This window comes from Tachyglossus aculeatus, chromosome 2 (genome assembly GCF_015852505.1).
Source record: "Tachyglossus aculeatus isolate mTacAcu1 chromosome 2, mTacAcu1.pri, whole genome shotgun sequence".
In the NCBI taxonomy this organism is placed as follows: Eukaryota; Metazoa; Chordata; class Mammalia; order Monotremata; family Tachyglossidae; genus Tachyglossus; species Tachyglossus aculeatus.
Window position 1 is genome coordinate 122,851,906 of NC_052067.1, and position 22,282 is coordinate 122,874,187.

The 22,282-nt window shown below is 42.6% G+C and overlaps 1 protein-coding gene across 1 annotated transcript in view; it reads right to left on the reverse strand.

Annotated features, from left to right (window-relative positions):
* The window catches only part of KLHL1 (kelch like family member 1), a 277,918-nt gene extending 255,977 nt beyond the window's left edge, over window positions 1-21,941 (reverse strand). Inside the window, 2 exon segments of the mRNA XM_038772560.1 lie at window positions 21,411-21,796; window positions 21,798-21,941. Coding sequence (XP_038628488.1) covers window positions 21,411-21,796; window positions 21,798-21,941 — 530 coding nt within the window.
* Window positions 21,942-22,282: the final 341 nt, after the last annotated feature.

A 22,282-nucleotide genomic window follows, 5' to 3' on the forward strand; every position in this document is an offset into this window, starting at 1 on the left:
AGCCTTTAGGAACAAAGAGGAGTCAAGAATTGTGAATGGGGGGGATTTTCTGTGTCATTTTTACTACCTCTGGAGCTTGGCTGTTGTCAAGTGGGGTCAAGAAGGGACATTAACTATTTGCACATAAGCCTGTGGATAAACATTCTCCATTGTACAGTCATTCACCACACAGACATGTTTTTGAGGAACATAACCATCTGAATCAGTGTGTCACTTTATTTTTAGCCTGCCTTCCTATTCCTAGTCTAGAGCTACTGGTTGGAAAGTGAAAACTGATGAGACCCTAGAGCATCATTTTCCAACTTTACTCACTTTATGCTGATCCACTCTGAGCCTGAAGCTGCTGGCAAGTGGGAGTATCTTGTTTTCATTTCTGGACTCATGACCCTAATAAGAAAGGGAACAGCTCCAGCAACTAATGGGAACTGGGTGTCCTTTGCACATCTCTTCCACAAATCCAAAGGTGCAAACGAATAAGGAAATACTGGGTTGCATTTCTGATGCAGCTGCCAAGTTCAAGAGGTTTCCTGGTGTCACCCCAGAGTCAGAAAGAAGACCCTGTTTTCCCTTTCTCTTTAGCAGTTCTGGACTCAGAGTGGGCAATCATCATTTTTAATCTGGATCTCCTTTCTGATTACTAAAAAATGCATGGAGAGATTAGGAAAATAAAATAATCATTTTAATAAAACACAATGGCAGTGAAAACCAGCGTAAACAAGAATCACAAAGTTGTACAGTCAGACTTTCAATAGTGTATAGCTCTTGCAGGAGTAAGGAACATGTATATTTTGATTTTATTTTTTTCTGATATGGTTGGTGAATTTTACTTTATCTGGTCATTTCATTTTACTGGGTCTATCTCAGATCAGTAAGTGGATTTAACTTGTTAAAGATTATCTATAAGAAATTTTGACACCAATTTAAATACCCCCAACAGTAAGAATGAACAGTTGGTCTGGTACAACTATATTGAGTTACTGCAACTAAAAACTATTTATCAGTCATGCCCAGAAACATGGCAGAAGATTGTTCTAGGCAAAATAATTTAAGAAAGATCAAAGTACCTTTTTTTTAAATGGACTGTGATCTAGACAATCATTGAAAGAAGTATAAATGAAAAGCTGGAGGCATTGTTATGGTATTAATAGAAATAAATACTTCCATCATGTATAAATGTCAGTGTTCTCTTTCTTGTCTTGGGAAAGGACTAGCACATCTTCAGCTCTGTTTTTTCAGGAAAGATTATGAAGATGGTGAGATTTCAGAATATGTTGATGCGGGACGGGGGGTGGGAAAGGAGTTCCAAACAGAAAGAGAATTGCAACAGTCCAGACTGAACTGAACTGCAGAAGGAGTGATGGACAGTGATGCTAGGAAAGTGTTGGAAGTAAGCCAAAATCAGCTGCCACTTGGCCACAGGGCAAGAAGTAGTCCCTGGAAGAGTGTTGTGGGACAGTGGCAGGGGGTATTGCCTGCATCGAGATGGGACCTGGATGGGGAAGGACTGCACCTCCCAGTCCAGACCTCAGCTCCTGCTGGGTGATATCTCCTGGTTCACCAGTGGTTCCAGCCCCTCTTTCCCCATGACCTCAGGCAGTCCCTCCCTTAATAGACTTTGGTGGCCATTGTTCTTGGCGTGGAAGCAGTGTGGTTTAGTGGATACAGAAGGGGCCTGGGAATCAGAAAGACATGGATTCTACTCCTGACTCTGCCACTTGTCTGCGTGACCTTGGACAAGTCATTTAACTTCTTTGTGCTGCGGATACCTCATCTGTAAAATGGGGATTAGGAATGCAAAGCCCAAATGGGACATGGACTGTGACCAACCTGATTAGCTTGTATCTTCCCCAGTGCTTGGTACAGTGACTTGAACATAGTAAACACTTATAAAATGCATAAAAAAACAAAGCTTTTGTGATAGCTTCAGATCGAATACCACGGCAACGGGGGAAGAGGATATGAGGCGCAAAACCGAATCGAGCATCCATCATTTGATCCTGTTTTGGACAGGAGACTTAAAGGGAAGGGAGATGTTTATCGGTTAACCTGCTGTGAATTTTATGATAAATCATTAGGTCCAAGGTTTGGGAGATGTCATATTTGATTTTTGTTTTGTTGTCTGTCTCCCCTTTCTAGACTGTGAGCCAGCTATTGGGTAGGGACTGTCTCTATATGTTGTCGACTTGTACTTCCCAAGTGCTTAGTACAGTGCTCTGTACACAGTAAGCGCTCAATCAATACGATTGAATATAACATTTTCACTCCCCTCTCAGGGTCACACCTGAAGAGTTTCCTCCAGTACTCTACCAGTCTTGGCTACAGGAGGGAGAGTCAGGCAATGGCATATCCTTTTTATTCCTAACTTGGGCAGTGGCTAGAGAGTGGAAGGCAATCTGCTACAAGTCAAAATTCACCTGTACTAGGCAACAGCAGTATAGGAGAAAGTCGAGAGTGGAGACTCAAGTTTACTGCACAGAAGGAGACAATGGTAAAACACTTCTGTATTTTTACCAAGAAAACTCAATGGATACACTACCAAAACGATTGTACATGGAGGTGAGGCATTCAGAGATAGATGTATCCGTGGCATCGCTATGGGTCGGAGACGACTTGACAGCATAAGACAACAACATTTTTATTAACTCCCAAATCACCAGTTGGATACAGAATTCTATCCTCAAATTTTCATTTTTGAGTAATATTCCTCGTTGGATGTGTTTAAATGAATTAAATGAGACTAGTCTGTCAGAGGAACCTTCATTTTGAAGACAGAAAACAAGTATGTCTTCTAGGCTAGACTATCAACACTTCAAACCAAAATAACAACCTGCCATTATTACTACAGAAGTATCTTGAAGTTTCCAACAGTCAAGGGTGGTGGAGATCAAATTATATTTCTGTGGCAGTATACTAATTGAGAGACATTTTGCTAAAAGTCACTATGTTTATTTTTTGATGGATAGCTAAAATAGTAATTTCCACTGATGACTTTGGATGTTGGTGAAATTTTCTGGAAGGGTATCATTATTCATCTTCTTTAGTTAATGAAAGTCTATTTAAGGGGATTTGTAAAAAAATGATCTTTTCTAAAGTTTTTTTATATACAATTATTTTAATAAAAATTTTGAAGCATCTTCAATTTCAAATTAGAGCTAAGACACTTGTTAATTTACAACTAATTATAAAAATCAAGGAGTGATTTTAGCTTAAACATTGAAAAATTGTATAATTCAGTATTGCATAAAATTAGAAATTTGAGAATTGAGAAATCCAGTCAGTAATAAACCTTTTAATAAGTTTGTCCTTTTCTGTATTATTTATCATTTTTGTAAAAAAAAATAAAGTAAAAGTATTGTTTAAACTCATAGTTCATCTTTAGGAAAAAATCAAAACTTGACATTGGCTTTGACGATATTGACCTGATCTTTTTTTTCCAGTGCTTAGAACAGTGCTTTGCACATAGTAAGCGTTTAATAAATGCCATCATTGTTATTATTGAATCTGTAGTACTTAGGTGATGCCACTACATCCATTTCATCATTTCTATGGCTTGGCCATTGTCTATATCTTCCTCCTGAATACTAGGAGATGAAGGTAACTTGAATTTACACGGTAGGCCCCAATCTTTCTTTAGGCTGGTTTGAAACAGTGGAATTAAATAAAGGACACTTTCACACCCGTAGTTCTGAGGGCAAAGGTCAAAGTGGACAAAGTTAACTTGGTAATAAAGTGACCAACCATCAAGCTTAGGTGAGATCATACAAATTTAAGAAGGCAAGTAGCAGCTTGGCCTAATGGAAAGAGACCAGAACTGGAATCAGGAGACATGGGTTTTAGTACCTGCTCTACCACTTGACAGCTGTGCAACTTTGAAAAAGCCACTTATATTCCCTTTGTCTCAGTGTCTTCATCTCTAACACAGGGATTGAATTCGGGTTCTTCCTCTCCCTTACATTCTGAGCCCCATGTGGGACAGGGACAGTGTCCAATCTGTTTATCTTGTATTTAACCCAGTGCCTAGTGGAGTGTTCAGCATGCAATAAGCTCTTAACAGATACAGAAATTATTATTACTGTCAATATTGCCTTATTATAACCAAGAAACAACAGGTGCCTTGATAGTTTTTGAAGCAGCAGAAGTAGCAGCACTGGCACTAAATAAAATGGAGAAGTGACTGTCCAGCTTACTCCTCTTTTGAAACCACCACTACCACAGTAACCTGTGCTGTTTCTGATGAGGGTAGAAATGCATGAAAGTGGCAACACCAGAAAAAGTCACAGAGAACCCATGGCTACTATTGGCATAACCTGCAGCTACTGTACCATTTGATTCAGCTGCTGCTTCCATGCTACTATGATAGAGGGAGTAGCAGATGGTTGTGTGTATCTGATGATGATAATAATAATAATAAATAATGTTATTTGTTAGGTGCTTATTATGTGCCAGGTGTTAGTCTGCCCACAAATAAAAACCAGTCAAAGGCAAAGAAAATAACAACTGTGTCACAGAACATGACATGATGTGATAATAAAGACAACATTTTCCAGAAAGGATATTTAGTACACATGGAAGTAGTAAGATATGGCGTCAGCATTTTAGCCCTGAGCAAATAAGAGACTTTTTGATAATAGCAATGATGGCATTTATTAAGCGCTTACTATGTGTAAAGGACTGTTCAAAGCACTGGGGAGGTTACAAGGTGATCAGGTTGTCCCAAGAGGGGCTCACAGTCTTCATCCCCATTTTCCAGATGAGGTAACTGAGGCACAGAGAAGTCTTGCCCAAAGTCACACAGCTGACAATTGGCAGAGACAGGAACTGAACCCATGACCCCTGACTCCAAAGCCCGGGCTCTTTCCACTGAGCCAGCTGCAGCTCATGGAAATTGGGGCTGTTTACTAATTTATTTACAAAGGTCATTGTCTTCTGGAAGAATCACCAAAGAAGGATCACCAAAATCTGACTGGAGGCACTAGTGAGAAACTAAGAAGCATGGCTCAGTGGAAAGAGCATGGGCTTTGGAGTCAGAGGTCATTCATTCATTCATTCAATCGTATTTATTGAGCACTTATTGCGTGCAGAACACTGTACTACGTGCTTGGGAAGAACAAGTTGGCAACTTTTAGAGACGGTCCCTACTCAACAATGGGCTCACGGTCTAGAAGGGGGAGACAGACAACAAAACAAAACATGTGGATGGGTGTCAAGTCAGCAGAATAAATAGAAGTAAAGCTAGATGCACATAATTAACAAAATAAATAGAATAGTAAATATGTACAAGTAAAATAAATAGAGCAGTAAATCTGTATAAATATATATACAGGTGTTGTGGGGAGGGGAAGGAGGTAGGGCGGGGAATGGGGAGAGGAGAGAGGGGGCTCAGTCTAGAAAGGCCTCTGGGATGGTCATGAGTTCGAATCCCTGCTCTGCCACATGTCTGCTGTGTGACCTTGGTCAAGTCCCTTAACTTCTTGGAGCCTCAGTTACCTCATCTGTAAAATGGGGATTAAGACTGTGAGCCCCACGTGGGGCAACCTGATCACACAGAGAAACAGCATGGCTCAGTGGAAAGAGCACGAGCTGTGGAGTCAGAGGTCATGGGTTCGAATCCCGACCACCACAAGTCTGCTGTGTGACCTTGGGCAAGTCACTTAACTTCTCTGAGCCTCAGTTACCTCATGTGTAAAAATGGAGATAAAGACTGTGAGCCCCACGTGGGAAAACTTGATCACATTGTATCCCCCCCAGCGCTTAGAACAGTGCTTTGCACATAGTAAGCGCTTAACAAATGCCATTATTATTATTATTATTATTATTAACATTACTATCTAATGACCCTGAAAGCATGTTTCAAAACTGAAGCCCTTACTATGACTGAAAGTTGATCATCAAGGGAATGTATGTTTGGACAGGGACACTGAAACAGGGAGAAAAATTCAACCTTGGACTCAATATGTCCAAGACTGAACTCCTCTTCCCTCCCAAACCCTGCCCTCTTCCTGACTTTGCCATCACTGTAGATGGCACTACCATCCTTCCCGCCTCATAGCCTGCAACCTTGGTGTCATCCTTAACTCTGCTCTCTCGTTCACCCCGCACATCCAATCCATCATCAAAACCTGCCGGTCTCACCTCCACAACATCGCCAACACCCGCCCTTCCCTCTCCATCCTAACCTACCCTCCTGGTTCAATCTCTCATCCTATCCTGACTGGATTAGTACATCAGCCTCATCTCTGATCTCCCATCCTCCTGTCTGTCCCCACTTTAGTCTTTATGTCATGCTGCTGCCCGGATCATCTTTGTGCAGAAACGCTCTGGGCATGTTACTCCCATCTTCAGAAATCTCCAGTGGCTACCAGTCAACCTACGCATCAGGCAAAAACTCCTCACCCTCGGCTTCAAGGCTGTCCATTACCCCGCCCCCTCCTACCTCACCTCCTTCTTTCCTTCTACAGCCCAGCATGCACCCTCCACTCCTCTGCCTCTAACCTCCTCACTGGGCCTCATTCTAGCCTGTCCCGCCATTGACCCCTGGCCCACATCCTTTCCCTGGCCTGGAATGCCCTCCCTCTGCCCATCCGCCAAGCTAGCTCTGTTCCTCTCTTCAAAGCCCTCCTGAAAGCTCATCTCCTCCAGGAGGCCTTCCCAGACTGAGCCCCACTCCTTCCTCTCCCCCTCCCCATCTCCCCCGGTCCTATCTCCTTCCCCTCCCCACCGCACGTGTATATATTTTTGTAAAGATTTATTACTGTATTTATTTTACTTGCACATGTTTACGACTCTAATTTTGTTAATATGTTTTGTTTTGTTGTCTGTCTCCCCCTTCTAGACTGTGAGCCCATTGTTGGGTAGGGACCGTCTCTATACGTTGCCAACTTGTACGTCCCAAGCGCTTAGTACAGTGCTTTGCACACAGTAAGCGCTCAATAAATACGATTGAATGAATGAATGAATGAACCTTACTATATAACAAATGCATAATAAATGCTTTAAGGTGTGTTAATTAACAACTATTGTGAGATGAGATAGTGCTGCATTTTGAAGGAAGCAGTATCATAGATCCTAAGGACATTGCATTATTAAGAACATTTGGAACTGCAGCTGGAGAAAGCTAGAAGTCTAAGTAGCTGGGTTATATGTGCATATTAGCAAATACCAATCAGAAGTAGCTTTAGAAGTTTCATCCAGTCTTCTTGGAGTGCTTCAGAAAGAGATTGTTTTGGAAATCTAAAACTCGAAGTGGCAAATGCATGTCTATCTGCAATTCACTCAGTAATAATAATAATGATGGCATTTGTTAAGCGCTTACTATGTGCAAAGCACTGTTCTAGGCACTGGGGAGGATACAAGGTGATCAGGTTGAACCACATGGGGCTCACAGTCTTAATCCCCATTTTACAGATGAGGGAACTGAGGCACAGAGAAGTTAAGTAACTAGCTCAAAGTCAAACGCGGACAAGTGGCAGAGCAGGGATTGGAACCCATGACCTCTGACTTCCAAGCCCATGCTCTTTCCACTGAGCCACGCACTTCACTTCAGGATATCCAAATAGAAGAAAACTAAACACTTAATTTCACACTTATAGCTCATATTAGATTTTAAAAGAACTGAATGCCCATACCCCAAAACCACAAACGATTAATGCTATGATGGAATAATGTGCGAACAATTTTCTTGTGGGTGTCTTGCCAAAATAGTTCTCATTCAAGCATTTAGTATAGTGCCTGGCACATAGTCGGTGCAGAGGCTTGATTGAAGGAGCTTACACTGACATAGTGCTTTTTTCATTAAAAATAACCTGGAAAGGAGTGAGGCCTAATGGAAAGAAGATGGATTGTGAGAGTTGGAGATTCTGAAAACCATCAACCATGCTTCCTTTTGCCAAATTGGGCAAGTCATTTCACTTTTCTGGTCCTAACCTTCAATGTTGGTAGAATGGAGATGATAAAAATTCACATCATAGAAATGTTGTGAGGATAACCTGAGATAAGTAATGTAACAGTACTTAGAAAAAAATGTAAGTGCCCTAAACTTTCATGGTGTTTCTAAAATAGGTTTCAAAAGTGTCATTAACCAGATCACCAAATGGGACTTTGGATGATGGCACTTTGAGGGAGAAGAGACTCGGAAGAATTAAACAGAAACTGAAGTATATTGAGGATTAGTGACTGATTCTAAATTTTTTTAAAAAAATGTATCTCTTATTTCTCAATCCCTCAATTAATCCATCGTATTTATCGAACACCTGCTTGTTGCTTCTTTTGATAGTATTTGTTGAGTCATTCGTTGTTATGTGCTAGGTACTGTACTGAATGCAGAATAGATTAGGTTGGACACAGTCCATGTACCACATGGGTCTCACAGCCTATGCAGAAGGGAGAACAGGTAATGTAAAATGGGGTTTACCATTTTACATGGTACATTTTACCATGTAAAATGGTAATCCCCATTTTACAGATGAAGAAACTGAGGCCCAGAGAAGTTACCCAGTCACACAACAGACAAATGGCAGAGCTGGATTAGAACCTAGTTCTCCTTCCAGTCTTTTACTGTTTCCTCTAGGCCACAATTTTTCTAGAAATGGCCAGAAGACAGTTTTGGCAATGGGTGATTTGCAGCATGAGACAGATGAGAGTGTGGATGTGGAAGTAGAGGGTAGGATCATGGAGGTACCAGAAAATGTGATGGACAAGCTCTAAAACTGGATGGTGAAGCTGGAAGAAAGTCAGGTGAATAGATATCAGGTCATCTCATTGTCAGGGGAGGAAAGTGATAAAGACAGAGGAAAAGAGAGGAAACATTCCCATGATTGGGACATATAAGTTAGGGCTACCACTGAAGAGACATATAGACACCAGACTCTGATGTGACGTGTGTTGCACCAGGACCACTGCTTAGCATAGTAACATCATCACAGAATAACACTTAGCCAAAGTATGCTCTTCCTTCAGAGCCATTATGGACCCATCCTAGATCTCTCTGAGTACGGGCCCCACTTCTGAGTCATGAAACTTGGCAGCAGGAGCAGAGGCGGCAGGGGCTGAATGCTGAAAATAGAACTACTGTACATAAAGGTGCCTGATGCCATGTCTGTACCAAGCAGGGGATGGGCCAGCTGAAATGATATAGAAATAATACTCATTTTAAATCTAAAAGTTTTACTTCTACCTCACATTTTTATCAGATGCTCAAAATAAGTTCTATTTCAGATTTCATAGATTCTAATTCATTGTGTTCTGAACCTACTTCATGAAAGTAGCATTTCCTCTTTCAGGCTTCTGAATACTTGAGTAGAAATTTCCCAACTCAAGAAGTGGAGACTTGAGTATAGTTCAGGACCACTGAGAATGTATTGAGTCCTCTCAAATGAATATGAACCTAAATAAATACCCAAGAACACCAGAGTTTTCCTGAGCTCAGAATGAGCTGAAGTTTATCCCACACTCATGCTTACGGACTAACTAGTGTTATCTAAAATGACGCAAAGCTGGAAAATACCGATAAATCAATTAACATATTTTAAGAAGTAAATATTTTTTGCTAAAATCGGCCCATGTAACGGTGAAGATGCACGCAGAAGAGATTATTCTTCTTTATACACAGCTGTGTTTCTGAACCCTGGAGAAGTGCAAACATTCTGAGGCTCTGTCAGTACAAACAGCAAACTCACCACAATCCATCCATTGGTGTGAAGATTGAATGTGTAGTTCTTATACCTACAAATGTGCTTGCATTCCTGTATGAGAAAACAGTTTTATAACATTGTACATTAGCTATCACTGGTAAGTGCCCACAGTTCAGATGGGATATGTAGTTACACAAAAGCCTGTTTTGTACCACTTGCCCAGATAAGATTTTTGTTGTCTGTCACCCCCTTCTAGACTGTGAGCCCATTGTTGGGTAGGGACCGTCTCTGTATGTTGTCGACTTGTACTTCTCCAGTGCTTAGTACAGTGCTCTGCACACAGTTAGTGCTCAATAAATATAATTGAATGAATGAATATATCTATTTGATGCTATTGATGCCTACTTGTTTTGTTTTGTTGTCTGTCTCCCCCTTCTAGACTGTGACCCCTTTTTTGGGTAGGGACTGTCTCTGTTGCCAAATTGTACTTTCCAAGCTCTTAGTTCAGTGCTCTGCACAGCACTCAATAAATGCGATTGAATGAATGAGTGAATAAGATGGTGTAGATGGAGCGGGGAGGAATTCCAGTCCAGAGGAGGATATGGGAAGGGGGTCGGCGGTGAGCTAGACGATATTGAGGCAGTGAGCGAGGTAGCGCTCAAGCGTGCAGACTGGGTTGTAGTAGGAATTCAGTGAGGTGAGTAGGATAGGGCGAGTTGAGGGAGAGCGTTAAAACCGACGGTAAGGAGTTTCTGTTTGATCCCCATTTTACAGATGAGGTGACTGAGGCATAGCAAACGTAAGTGACTTCCCCAATATCACATAGCAGACAAGTGGTAGAGAAAGGGTCAGAACCCAGGTCCTCTGACTCCTGGGCTCGGGTTCTTACCACTAGACCCCTCGGCTTCTTATCCTTAGGCCTGTCTCCCTGTGAGAATGGGTTCCGCACGTTTACCATGGAGGAGAGTAGTAATATTACAATAACAATTGTACTTGTTAAGCCCTTACTATGTACCAAACACTGTTCTACGTTCTGGGGTAGATACAAGTTAATTCCCAGACTGAGCCCCCTCCTTCCTCTCCCTCTCCTCCCCCTCCCCCCCCCCGCCTTACCTCCTTCCCCTCCCCACAACACCTGTATATATGTATATATGTTTGTGCATATTTATTACTCTATTTATTTTAGATGTACATATTTATTCTACTTATTTTATTTTGTAATATGTTTTGTTTTGTTGTCTCTCTCCCCCTTCTAGACTGTGAGCCCACTGTTGGGTAGGGACCGTCTCTATACGCCAACTTGTAGTTCCCAAGCACTTAGTACAGTGCTCTGCACACAATAAGCGCTCAATAAATACGATTGAATGAATGAATGAATGAATTCTACTGTCAGAATCTATCATATTCATACTATGAAAGGTATATATTTGAAGCTGACATTCCTGATAATGTTTAATGCATTAGGCAACCTGGCTTATCATGTATCACTGAGACAGATTCTGTGGATGCTCCATCCTTCTTTTTTATCTCTTCGCTTCATATCCCTTCCCTTCAACTTTTCTTCTCTTATCCTATTATTCATTCATTCATTCAATCGTATTTATTGAGCGCTTACTGTGTGCAGAGCACTGTACTAAGTGCTTGGGAAGTACAAGTTGGTAACATATAGTGACAGTCCCTACCCAATAGCGGGTGTTGTTTCTGTACTGCATTATTTCAGCTTTCATTCATTCATTCATTCAATCGTATTATCATACATTGATTACTGCATCAGCCTCCCTGCTGACCTCCCTGTCTCCTGTCTCTCCCCACTCCAGTCCATACTTCACTCTGCTGCCTGGATCATTATTCCACAAAACCAATGAGTCCATGTTTCCCCACTCTTCAAGAACCTCCAGTGATTGCCCAACAACTACAGAATTGAACAGAAACTACTTGCCATCATCTTTAAAGCACTCAGTCACCTTGCCCCCTTCTACCTTACCTCACTGATTTCCTACTACATACAACCCAGCCCACACACTTCACCTTTCTAATGTCAATTTATTCACTGTTCCTCAATGTCATCTACCTCACTGCCAAACTCTTGTCCAAATCCTGCCTCTGGCCTGGAATGCCCTCTCTCTTCATATCTGACAAACAGTCTTTCTCCCTCCCTTCAAAATCTTATTCAAAGTACATCTCCCCCAAATCTACATCTCCTCCCATTCTCTCTCTCTCCCTTCAAACTCATATCTCCTCCTGCCTTCAGGACATCTACACCTGGATGTCCACCTGCCACCTAAAACTCAACATGTCTAAGAATGAGCTCCTTATCATCCCTCCCAAACCCTGTCCTCTCCCTGACTTCCCCGTCACTGGGGATGGCACAACTATCCTTCCCATCTCACAAGCCCGCAACCTTAGTGTCATCATTAACACAACTCTCTCATTTACCCCACATATCCAATACATGACCAAAACCTGCCGGTCTCACCTTCACAATGTCACCAAGATCTGCCCTTTCCTCTCCATCCAAACCTCTACCTTGGTACAATCGCTCATCATATCTGGATTGGATTACTGCTTCAGCATCCTCTCTGATCTCCCAACATCCTGTCTCTCCCCACTTCAGTCTACACTTCGCTCTGCTGCCTGGATTATTTTTCTACAGAAGTGCTCTGGGCATGTCACCACCCTCCTGAAAAACTTCCAGTGTTTGCCTATCAACCTTCTCATGAGCCAAAACTCCTCACTATTGGCTTCAAAGCTTTCCATCAGTTGCCCCCTCCTACCTCACTTCCCTTCTCTCCTTCTACAGCCCAGCCCACACACTCTGCTCCTCTGACACTAACCTCCTCACTATGCCTCATTCTCTCCTGTCCCACAGTCAACCCCTGGCCCACATCCTACCTCTGGCCTGGAATACCCTCCCTCCTCACAGCCACCAAACTAGCACACTTCCCCACTTCAAAGCCAGGTGGAAAGCTCAGTTCATTCATTCATTCATTCATTCATTCATTCATTCAATCGTATTTATTGAGCGCTTACTGTATACAGAGCACTGTACTAAGCGCTTGGGAAGTACAAGTTGGCAACATATAGAGATGGTCCTTACCCAACAACGTTCTCACAGTCTAGAAGGTGGGGAGGACAGACAACAAAACAAAACATATTAACAAAATAAAATAAATAGAATAGTAAATATGTAGAAGTAAAATAAATCGAGTAATAAATCTGCACAAACATATATACAGGTGCTGTGGGGAGGGGAAGGAGATAGGGTGGGGGGGATGGGGAGGAGGAGAGGAAGGAGGGGGTTCAGTCTGGGAAGGCCTCCTGGAGGAGGCCTTTCTGCAGTTTCTGCAGGAGACCTTCCCCGACTGAGCCCCCCTTTTCCTCTGCTCCTCCTCGCCTCCCCATCACCCCTACTCCCCTCCCTCTGCTCTACCCCCTTCCCCACCCCACAGTAATAATAATAATAATAATGTTGGTATTTGTTAAGCGCTTACTATGTGCAAGGCACTGTTCTAAGTGCTGGGGTAGATACAAGGTAATCAGGTTGTCCCACGTGGGACTCACAGTCTTCATCCCCATTTTCCAGATAAGGGAACTGAGGCCCAGAGAAGTGAAGTGACTTGCCCAAAGTCGCACAGCTGACAAGTGGTAGAGCCGGGATTCGAACCCATGACCTCTGACTCCAAAGCCCGGGTTCTTTCCACTGAGCCATGCTGCTTCCCAGTATATACACACAGTATACACAGTACTTGCGTATATTTGTACATATTTATTACTCTATTTACTTTATTAATGATGTGTACATATCTATAATTATCTTTCTACAGAAATGCTCTGAGCATGTTAATCCCCACCTCAAAAATCTCCAGTGGTTGCCTGTCAACCTACCAATCAAGCCAAAACTCCTCACTCTCAGCTTCAAGGCTTTCCATCAACTTGACCCCTCTTACATCATCTCCCTTCTCTCCTTCTAAAGACCAACCCGCACAGTCTGCTCCTTTGCCTCTAACCTCCTCATTGTGCCTCATTCTCCCAGGTCCTTCCTCTGGCCTGAAATGCCATCCCTCCACACATCTGCCAAACTAGCTTTATTCCTCCCTTCAAAACCCTACTGAGAGCTCAGCTCCTCCAGGAAGCCTTCCCAGACTAAGCCCCCTCTTTTTTCCTCCTCCTCCTCCCCTCCCCATCACCTCCTCTCCCTCCCTCTGCCCTACCCCTTCCCCTCCCCACAACACATGTATATATTTGTACATATTCATTACTCTATTTATTTGTACATATTTACTACTCTATTTTATTAATGATGTGTATGTAGCTATTATTCTATTTATTCTGACAGTATTGACACCTGTCTACTTGTTTTGTTTTGTTGTCTGTCTTGCCCTTCTAGACTGTGAGCCCGTTATTGGGTAGGGACCGTCTCTCAATGTTGCTAACTTGTACTTCTCAAGTGCTTAGTACAGTGCTTTGCACACAGTAAGTGCTCAATGAATATGATTGAATGAATGAATGAATTTATCTATTTGATGCTACTGATGCCTGTCTACTTGTTTTGTTTTGTTGTCTGTTTCCCCCTTCTAGACTGTGACCCCTTTTTTTGGGTAGGGACTGTCTCTCTCTGTTGCTGAATTGTATTTTCCAAGCACTTAAGTTACAGTGCTCTGCACACAGTAAGTGCTCAATAAATATGATTGAATGAATGAATGAATGTCTTCCTTCACTAAACTCTCATTCGCTCTTCTCCCACTCCCTTCTGTTTTGCCCTTGCTCTTGGATATTGCACCCATTTTTCATCCCCCTCCCTCAGCCCAACAGCATTTATGTACATACCTGTAATTCATTTATTCTTACTAATATCTGTCTCCTTATAGACTCTAAGCTTATTGTGGGCAGGGAACAAATCTACCAATCCTGTTATACTGCACTCTCTCAAGCATTTAGTACAGTGCGCTGCACACAATAAAAGATTAATAAATAGGATTGATAATCTCTGCTGGATGTTCTTTTTCTCCTCTGGTTTACTCTTTTCATCTCTTCCCTCTCATTACACATTTTTTCTCTTCCAGTGTTTTTGCCTTTTACTCCCTATAGTTGTCATATCATTTCTCTCCTTTCTGACTGCTCCATGACCTCACCTCCACCCAGATTCTTCTCTCCACTCATGTTCCATTCCTTCCACTCTGCTTTTCCCAGATCCCTGACTTACCTTCCTCCTAAGCCTGTCCACTGTTGCACATCCACTATCTACCAGGCTCCACTCCCTACTTTTTTCATTCCACACCTTACTGTCAAATGATCTTCATCTGCTCACTCAGACCTGACCTTTCATCTAACATAGATTTATACATCTCACCTTACCTCCAGACATTCTCATTCAGATATTCCACCAGTCCTTCAAATTTAACAAGTCTAAAGCTGAACAGGGTTTTTCTTTCTCTTTAATTCACTCCTCCTCCTAATTATTACATCTTGGTCAATACATCATTCTTCTTGCCCAATACAGCATCACTGAGGTATTATCCACATCTCCTCTTGTCAACTCCCACATTCAATCTCTTACTAAATCCTGCCAGTTTTTCTACACAATATTACCCAGATCAATCAATCGTATTTATTGAGTGCTTACTGTGTGCAGAGCACTGTACTAAGCACTTGGGAAGTACAAGTTGGCAACATATAGAGATGGTCCCTATCCAACAGTGGGCTCGCAGTCTAGACCCAGATCTGTCCATTTCTTGTCCTATCACAGCCAGGTTATTTTATGAGGTTCCTCACTGGTGTCCCTGCCTTTCTCTCTGCCTCTAATCTATACTATATGCTTTTACACAGATCGCATTCTTGAAACACCATTCATCCTACATCTCCCTTCTCTTCAAAACCCTGTGTTGGATTCTCATTTCCTTCCACATCAAGGAAAATCTCACATTCAGTTTCAACCCTCTCAACCAGCTCTGCTTAACTTACACACCAGATCTTCTCTCCTCCAAAGCTGACTTAAACATAGTTTATTGTTTACCCTCCAACCTCCAACCCTCTGTATACAACTATTTCTATGCTTTGGACCTCTCTCCCCCTTATTATACAAGAGAATGTAATTCTCCCACCTTAAAATCCCTCTTACAAATCTCTCCTTCAAGAAGCAGCATGGTCTGGTGGTTAGAGCAAGGACTCGGAAGTCAGAAAGATCTGGGTTCTAATCCTAACTCTGCAACTTGTCTGCTGTGTGACCTTGGGTGGGTCTCTTAACTTCTCTGGGCCTCAGTTACCTCCTCTGTAAAATGGGTATTAAGACCATGAACCCCATGTGGAACATGGACTGTGCCCAACCTGATTAGCTTGTATCTGCTCCATTGCTTTGTACAATGTCTGACACATAGTAAGCACTTAACCAACACCTTAAAAATCCAGCATTAACTCCCAACCTCCCGAGTCATGCCAGACACTTCTAGCGTTTGCAAATATGTTCATATCCTTCCTCAGCATTTGTGTAGATATGCATAGCACTGTAAAATAAATCATTTATTCTAATTACCTTATTTGTACATATTTTTATGACTGTCCCCCCATTAGAGTTTATGCTTCATATAAGCAGGAAATTTGTTTCATGCTTCCATTGCACTTACCCTAGTGCATTTACACCCAGTGGGTGCTTATTCATACCAGTGCTACGACTTTAGGCAACTCCTTAGGCCTTTTCCAACACCTTAACCTTGTTTATCTTATTGGAATCCTCTTCTCTCTACCATTAGAAGCATGTACTTCAGAACTATAGAGAAGGGTTCAAAAGACTGAAAGAATTACCCAGGCATAGGTTCAGGGATGTCCAGTCCATTTCAGTTATCTAAACAAATCATTTTTGCAAAAGAGGATGAAATCAATACTTCTCAGATCTATGTGAGTTGTCCGAGTATGGATATGATTACTAAATTTAGTATGGTAATATCCATCATAATCACAGAACCAAAACTCTATGAAAAGAACGTACACAATTCAACAAAACCAATTAATCACCATGAAATACTTTACAAGTGAGAAACTAAGATGCATCATGCATATGTAAATACCAGTCTTCAAATGAAATTTAGACTGCAATGGAAAAATTTCAAGTTATGATCCAGAATTTCTTATAGCATCCACATCAATCAAGAATCAATCAATGAATTGTTGGTGTTTATTGAGCACTTATTGTGTGCAGAGCACTCTACCAAGCACTTGGGAGAGTGAATAAAGCAAAGATGGTAGATATGTCCTTTGCCCACTGGTGAGTTAGTAAACTAGTTAGTTAGAAGTTGGTTAGGGTCTAGAGGACCCTAGAAGAATGTAATCATGAACATGCTTTGTGGATTATTTTTGTTTCCAGATGAGCAAAGTTCAAATGTCTGTATTTTTCAGGTTGTAGGATTTACACTTGTATCATTATCCTAAAGAGAACTTTGTGATTCCATTGTTTTCCATTTGAATTTCATTTAATCACTTTCTCAATTCAAGGATCTAAATTTTTGTTTCAATTTTCTCCATTTGAAACTAACACGTTTGCATTTTAAAATCCTCTCACGCAACATATAGCTCATTAATTTAACGTTCAATAGTTGAGAGCTTAATTACTGTGAATTGAACATTACTCATTTTTTCCAACCATTAAAAGTCTATTTCAAGTAGTCCAGATGAAGGAGCACAAGTCAGAACTCCATTCTAGTCCCCAGTTTTGCTGCAGCCTGCTGTGAAACCTTGGGTAAGTCACTTACCATCCTTGGGTCTCAGTTTCTTCATCTGTAAACCGAGGTTAACAGGGCTTATATTCAATCCTAGAACTTTACATCTATTCCCAGACATGATGAATGTATAATATTATTATTATATATGCTATGAAAGCTGTACTGACTTGAAACAGTCTTCTATCATTTCAGTTTTTCCAAAGATTTTGAGTCAAGAAAGCCTGCAAGTAGCTAAGTTAATGAGCAGTAAAATTTACTCAGTGCGTCTTATTTTGAGCTATGTGAGCTCTTGTAATGCAATACTAAATTTATGGATAGTTTGCTAATTCCCAAGCAAGCTTCCAAGTTTGCTTCTCTTTTTATGGTGGGGGGAGGGAAGGGAAGTGTAGAATAATAGAAGCCAAATGAAAACTTCCTAAAAATAAAATATATGATACCAAGACAGATGAATATGCAGTATTGGAAACTTAGATACCTGCACTTATAGTACTTTAAATTTTTGCAATTAATCACTAACTGATAGGTCAGAGCACTGTATTTACTAAATAGGTGAGTAAATTAAGAATTTTGAATTTGTTCTGAGCAGTCTAAATTACGCTGCAATCACTTCTTGAAGATAAGACTCCTCTTAGATTGAAAATCATGAGGAAAGTGTAGGAAAAAAGAGGTCAGTTGTCTGGAAACCAATTTTTATCCAATGTAGAATTCCATTTAACTTAATTATTTTCCATGAAACTTGCTTCTGATTTCCCTGGAGTCTGACACCAAGGGATAAAACTTTAAGCACGCATTTTAGATAGGTTGTAATTCTTCACCAAACTCAATAAAGTAACTTGTTCCTAGGTTAGCATTGTGTTCTCAGACTATCAATCCCCCTTAAAACAAATATTTACTTGAACCTTTAAAAGAAACAGAAATGAAAACTTTTAAAAGTAATAATCAGCATTTATATTGAGGGCTTTTAGAGACAATTAAATTTACCATTGTCTTTAGCAATGAAATAAATATTACATTTTCCTGCACTTGCCCTATATTCTCACTCTCTCACTCTCACTCACTCACTCTCATTCTCACACAACTTAAAAAGGATTAATCATATATTTTATGTGGTGCCCATAAAAGAAGTTTTGGGATATCTTCTAGACTGTGAGCCCATTGTTGGGTAGGGATTGTCTCTATCTGTTGCCGAACTGTACTTTCCAAGCGCTTAGTACAGTGCTCTGCATACAGTAAGCGCTCAATAAATACGATTGAATGAATGAATGAATGAATATCGTGCAAATAGCACGTCAGTTTTCTTAAACATTAAAATCATCATCATCAATCATATTTATTGAGCACTTACTGTGTGCAGAGCACTGTACTAAGCACTTGGGAAGTACAAATTGGCAACATATAGAGACAGTCTGTACCCAACAGTGGGCTCACAGTCTAAAAGGGGGAGACAAAACCAAACATACTAACAAAATAAAATAGAATAGATATGTACAAGTAAAATAAATAAATAAATAGAGTAATAAATATGTACAAACATATATACAGGTGCTGTGGGGAAGGGAAGGAGGTAAGATGGGGGATGGAGAGGGGGACGAGGGGGAGAGGGAAGGAAGGGGCTCAGTCTGAGAAGGCCTCCTGGAGGAGGTGAGCTCTCAGTAGGGCTCACCTCCTTAAATGTCACAAGTCAACCGGTCTATTCTTTAACTCTCATTCATCCAGCTAAGAGTTGACTGGCAAAATATGAGCGTCTTCCAACTTGCATTCCCGTAACCAAATGCCAGTCTTAACTACTAAGCATATTTAGATTCAGCACTTGGAAACAATTTTATTGTCACCTGGGAGAGGAATACAAGGATTAATTCTTAACGGGATTTAGAATTATGTGGGCAAAGATGCCAAAGCATTGGGATTTTAGGACAAAAAAATGCTCACTCAAATAGGATTTTGTACATAACCGTGACACCATCCTAGACTTTTGTAGACTGCATAGACAGCTTTTTTCTGTAGAACAGTTGGTAGACAACAAAGCCCTAACATGTCTTCTCCAAATATGTTTCTTTCCTCTCCCTCCCTTTGAGAACTGACACCCTTTTATCCTGGGCGCTTTTGCAGGTCAGTATCTTTGAAGAACTTGTAAAGCATCACTCTCCATGTTTCATTACCAGTTGCCTCAATCAGTCACTCATAAAATCTTGGAGGGATGATTTTCAGGCGCAGAAATATAGGTACCTAATTCAGTCATCTGCTCTCAGCGGTGACTTGCTACCTTCTGGTGACTGACAGATTGGTTTTGGGAGCGAAGCGGAGCTCAGTACCCACCGCAGATTCTGGTGACATGGTAAGAAGATGTATTTGCAATAAAGATAGTGCTCCAATGGTCAAGACAGGCCATTGTAATTTGACCAAGTCTCCGTCCTCCACTAGCAGAAGGCTGCATCATTCACTCATTCATTCAATCATATTTATTGAGCGCTTACTGTGTGCAGAGCACTGTGCTAAGCGTTTGGAAGTACAATTCGGCAACATATAGAGACGGTCTCTACCCAATGAAGGGCTCACAGTCATGGAAAGAGCTCAATGGAAAGAGCACGGGCTTGGGTGTCAGAGGTCATGGGTTCTAATCCCAGCTCCGCCACTTTGAGCAAGTCATTCATTCATTCAATCGTATTTATTGAGCGCTTACTGTGTGCAGAGCACTGTACTAAGATTTTGGGAAGTATAAGTCGGCAACATATAGAGACGGTCCCTCCCCAACAGCGGACTCAAGTCACTTCATCTTTCTGTGCCTCAGTTCGCTTATCTGCAAAATGGGGATTAAGACTGTGACTCCCATGTGGGACAATCTGATTACCTTGTATCTCCCCCCCAGCGCTTAGAACAATGTTTGGTACCTATTAAGCCCTTAACAAATACCAACGTTATTATTATGATTATGAGATCCCTTCCCCAAATGGAAAAAAAAAATAGCTGTAGCTATCAATTTAACTTGGATTTGTAAACTCTGAAACCGTGGGGTTTTTTTTCCTAAAAACCCAGTGCTTTGGCACCTTTGCCCACATGATGCTAAATCCCATTAAGAATTAATCCTTGCATTCCTCTCCCAGGTGACAATAAAATAGTTTCCATCATCATCATCATCATCATCATCAATCGTATTTATTGAGCGCTTACTATGTGCAGAGCACTGTACTAAGCGCTTGGGAAGTACAAATTGGCAACATATAGAGACAGTCCCTACCCAACAGTGGGCTCACAGTCTAAAAGGGGGAGACAGAGAACAAAACCAAACATACTAACAAAATAAAATAAATAGGATAGATATGTACAAGTAAAATAGAGTAATATGTACAACCATAATATGTACAACATTTCCAAGTGCTGAATCTGAACATGCTTAGTAGTTAAGACTGACATTTGGTTACTGGAATGTAAGTTGGAAGACGCTCCTATTTTGCCAGTCAGCTCTTAGCTGGATGAATGGGAGTTAAAAAGAAAAGACCGGTTGACTTGTGACATTTAAACGTTTAAGAAACCCGGCCCGTGCTAATTGCACGCTATTCTTTCATTCGCTCGACCGTATTGAGCGCTCGCCGGAGGCAGAGCACTGTACCAAGCGCTTGGAAAGTGCAGTTTGGCCTGTGAGCAGTAACTGTACTAAGCGCTTGGAAAGTGCAGTTTGGCCTATGAGCAGTAACTGTACTAAGCGCTTGGAAAGTGCAGTTTGGCCAATGAGCAGTAACTGTACTAAGCGCTTGGAAAGTGACCGGTAACTGAACTCTGGTCCTGCCCTACCACTTTATATTGCTTTTCCACACCTTTTCCATCCGCCAGCACTTTGGGAGGGAAAGAAAGGGGGGATGGCAAGTCAGCCCTTCTAAGTGACAGGTTGGGAAGCGGTTCTCTCTGGGGAGCGACGGGATCGATCGATCGTATTGATTGAGCGCTTACGGTGTGCAGGGCACTGTACTAAGCGCTTGGGAAGCACAGGTCGGCCACATAGAGAGACGGTCCCTACCCAACAGCGGGCTCACAGGCTAGGAATGGGGAGGGGGGCAGGAGGAGAGGGCCGTACCTGTGTCCACCCTCTTCACCTGTTGCCCGGCCGGGGTCCGCCGGCTTCGCTCTCACCTCCTGCGGCCCCTGGGCTTTTTGTGGCTCTCGGGGGCAGTCCGACACCGGCTCCTCCTCCTCTTCCTCCTCCCCCTCCTCCTCCCGGCCCAGGGTCTCCACGTAGAAGATGGTCCTGGTGGGCGGCGGGGGCTGGGCCGGGGTACCATTGAGGGGGCTGCTGCTGCAGGAGGAGGAGGAGGAGGATGCTGAGGGCTTCTTCCAGAAGATGCCCCTGCTGCCGTCCTGGCTCTTGAGCAGGCGCCCCTGGCTGGGACCCCAGTGCTCGAAGCCGCCTCCGTCCCGCTGCGGCTGCAGCTGCGGGTTTGGGGGCCGCAGGCAGCCCCCCCCCCGCCGGCCCGCCCGGGGAGGACGAGCAGGAGGCGCAGGGCGAAGGCGACGGCGAGGAGGTGGAGGAGGAAGGGTGGCTGAAGAGTTTCCAGCGGAGCCGCAAGATGTGCTTCACGTCGAAGTCCTTCCTGGCCGAGCCCGACATGCTGTCGGAGGGGCCGGGCCGGGCCGGGCCGCGGACCCGGATCCAGGGGGTCCAGAGGCGGTCGGAGGGGCCGGCGGCACGGGGGGCAATGTGCGGGCGCTCGCTCGCTCGCAATCCCCTCTCCCTCTCTTTCCTTCGCTTTATCTCCCTGTCTCTCGTTTCCTCTCTCTTCCCCTCCCTCCCTCTCTGTCTCCCTTCCTGTCTCTCTCTCTCTTTCTCTCTCCTCTCTCTCTCTCTCTCTCGTTCCCTCTCTCTTCCTCTATGTCTCTCCCCCCTCTCCCCTCTCCCTTTCTGTCCCCCCTCCCCTCCCTGTCTCTCTCGCCCTCTGTCTCTCCCCCCCC